This window comes from Echinops telfairi, unplaced genomic scaffold (assembly GCF_000313985.2).
Source record: "Echinops telfairi isolate 266 unplaced genomic scaffold, ASM31398v2 ScPeMD7_7409;HRSCAF=8447, whole genome shotgun sequence".
Taxonomy (NCBI): Eukaryota; Metazoa; Chordata; class Mammalia; order Afrosoricida; family Tenrecidae; genus Echinops; species Echinops telfairi.
Genome location: NW_022111309.1, coordinates 17,838,641 through 17,839,078, shown reverse-complemented (window position 1 = coordinate 17,839,078; position 438 = coordinate 17,838,641). Strand labels below are relative to the sequence as shown.

General features: G+C 67.8%; 1 protein-coding gene across 1 annotated transcript in view; it reads right to left on the bottom strand.

Moving 5' to 3' along the window:
• Nucleotides 1–173, bottom strand: part of MESP2 (mesoderm posterior bHLH transcription factor 2) — a 3,327-nt gene extending 3,154 nt beyond the window's left edge. Inside the window, exon 1 of the mRNA XM_004709904.2 lies at nt 12–173. Within this exon, the coding sequence (XP_004709961.1) occupies nt 12–173 (162 nt within the window). The remainder of the gene's footprint in view (nt 1–11) is intronic.
• Nucleotides 174–438: the final 265 nt, after the last annotated feature.

The following is a 438-nucleotide window of genomic DNA, read 5'->3' as shown; positions in this document are numbered from 1 at the left end:
CGGGGCGGCGCGGGCTGCGAGCGCCGGCGGGAGCTGTAGCCAGGGCACGCACCCGACGAGTCGGAGGATGAGGCCGGCGACGCGGAGTCCGAGTGGCCGGCCCAGCCCCAGCCCTGGGGGGAGATCCAGGGGTCGTGGCTGAGGAAGATGGGCGGAGGGGAGGACTGGGCCATGGCCAGGTTGTGGGCTCTGGGAAGCTGGCGGACACCTCGAAGCCTGAGCTTTTATCCGCCCTGGAGGTGCGAGGTGGCCCCCCATCAGCTGACAGAGAGGTGTCAAAACCTACAGAGGCCAGGGAAGATCTGAGCAGGGGGCCCTGGGAAAGCGGGCCCATTTGCGGAGGTGTGGATCCTGACTCCTCCAGGGGCTCTAATGGGGGCCCCTGCAGCCAGTTCGCATCTGGATGGAGCTGCTAAGCGCTCACATGCTCACACCCAC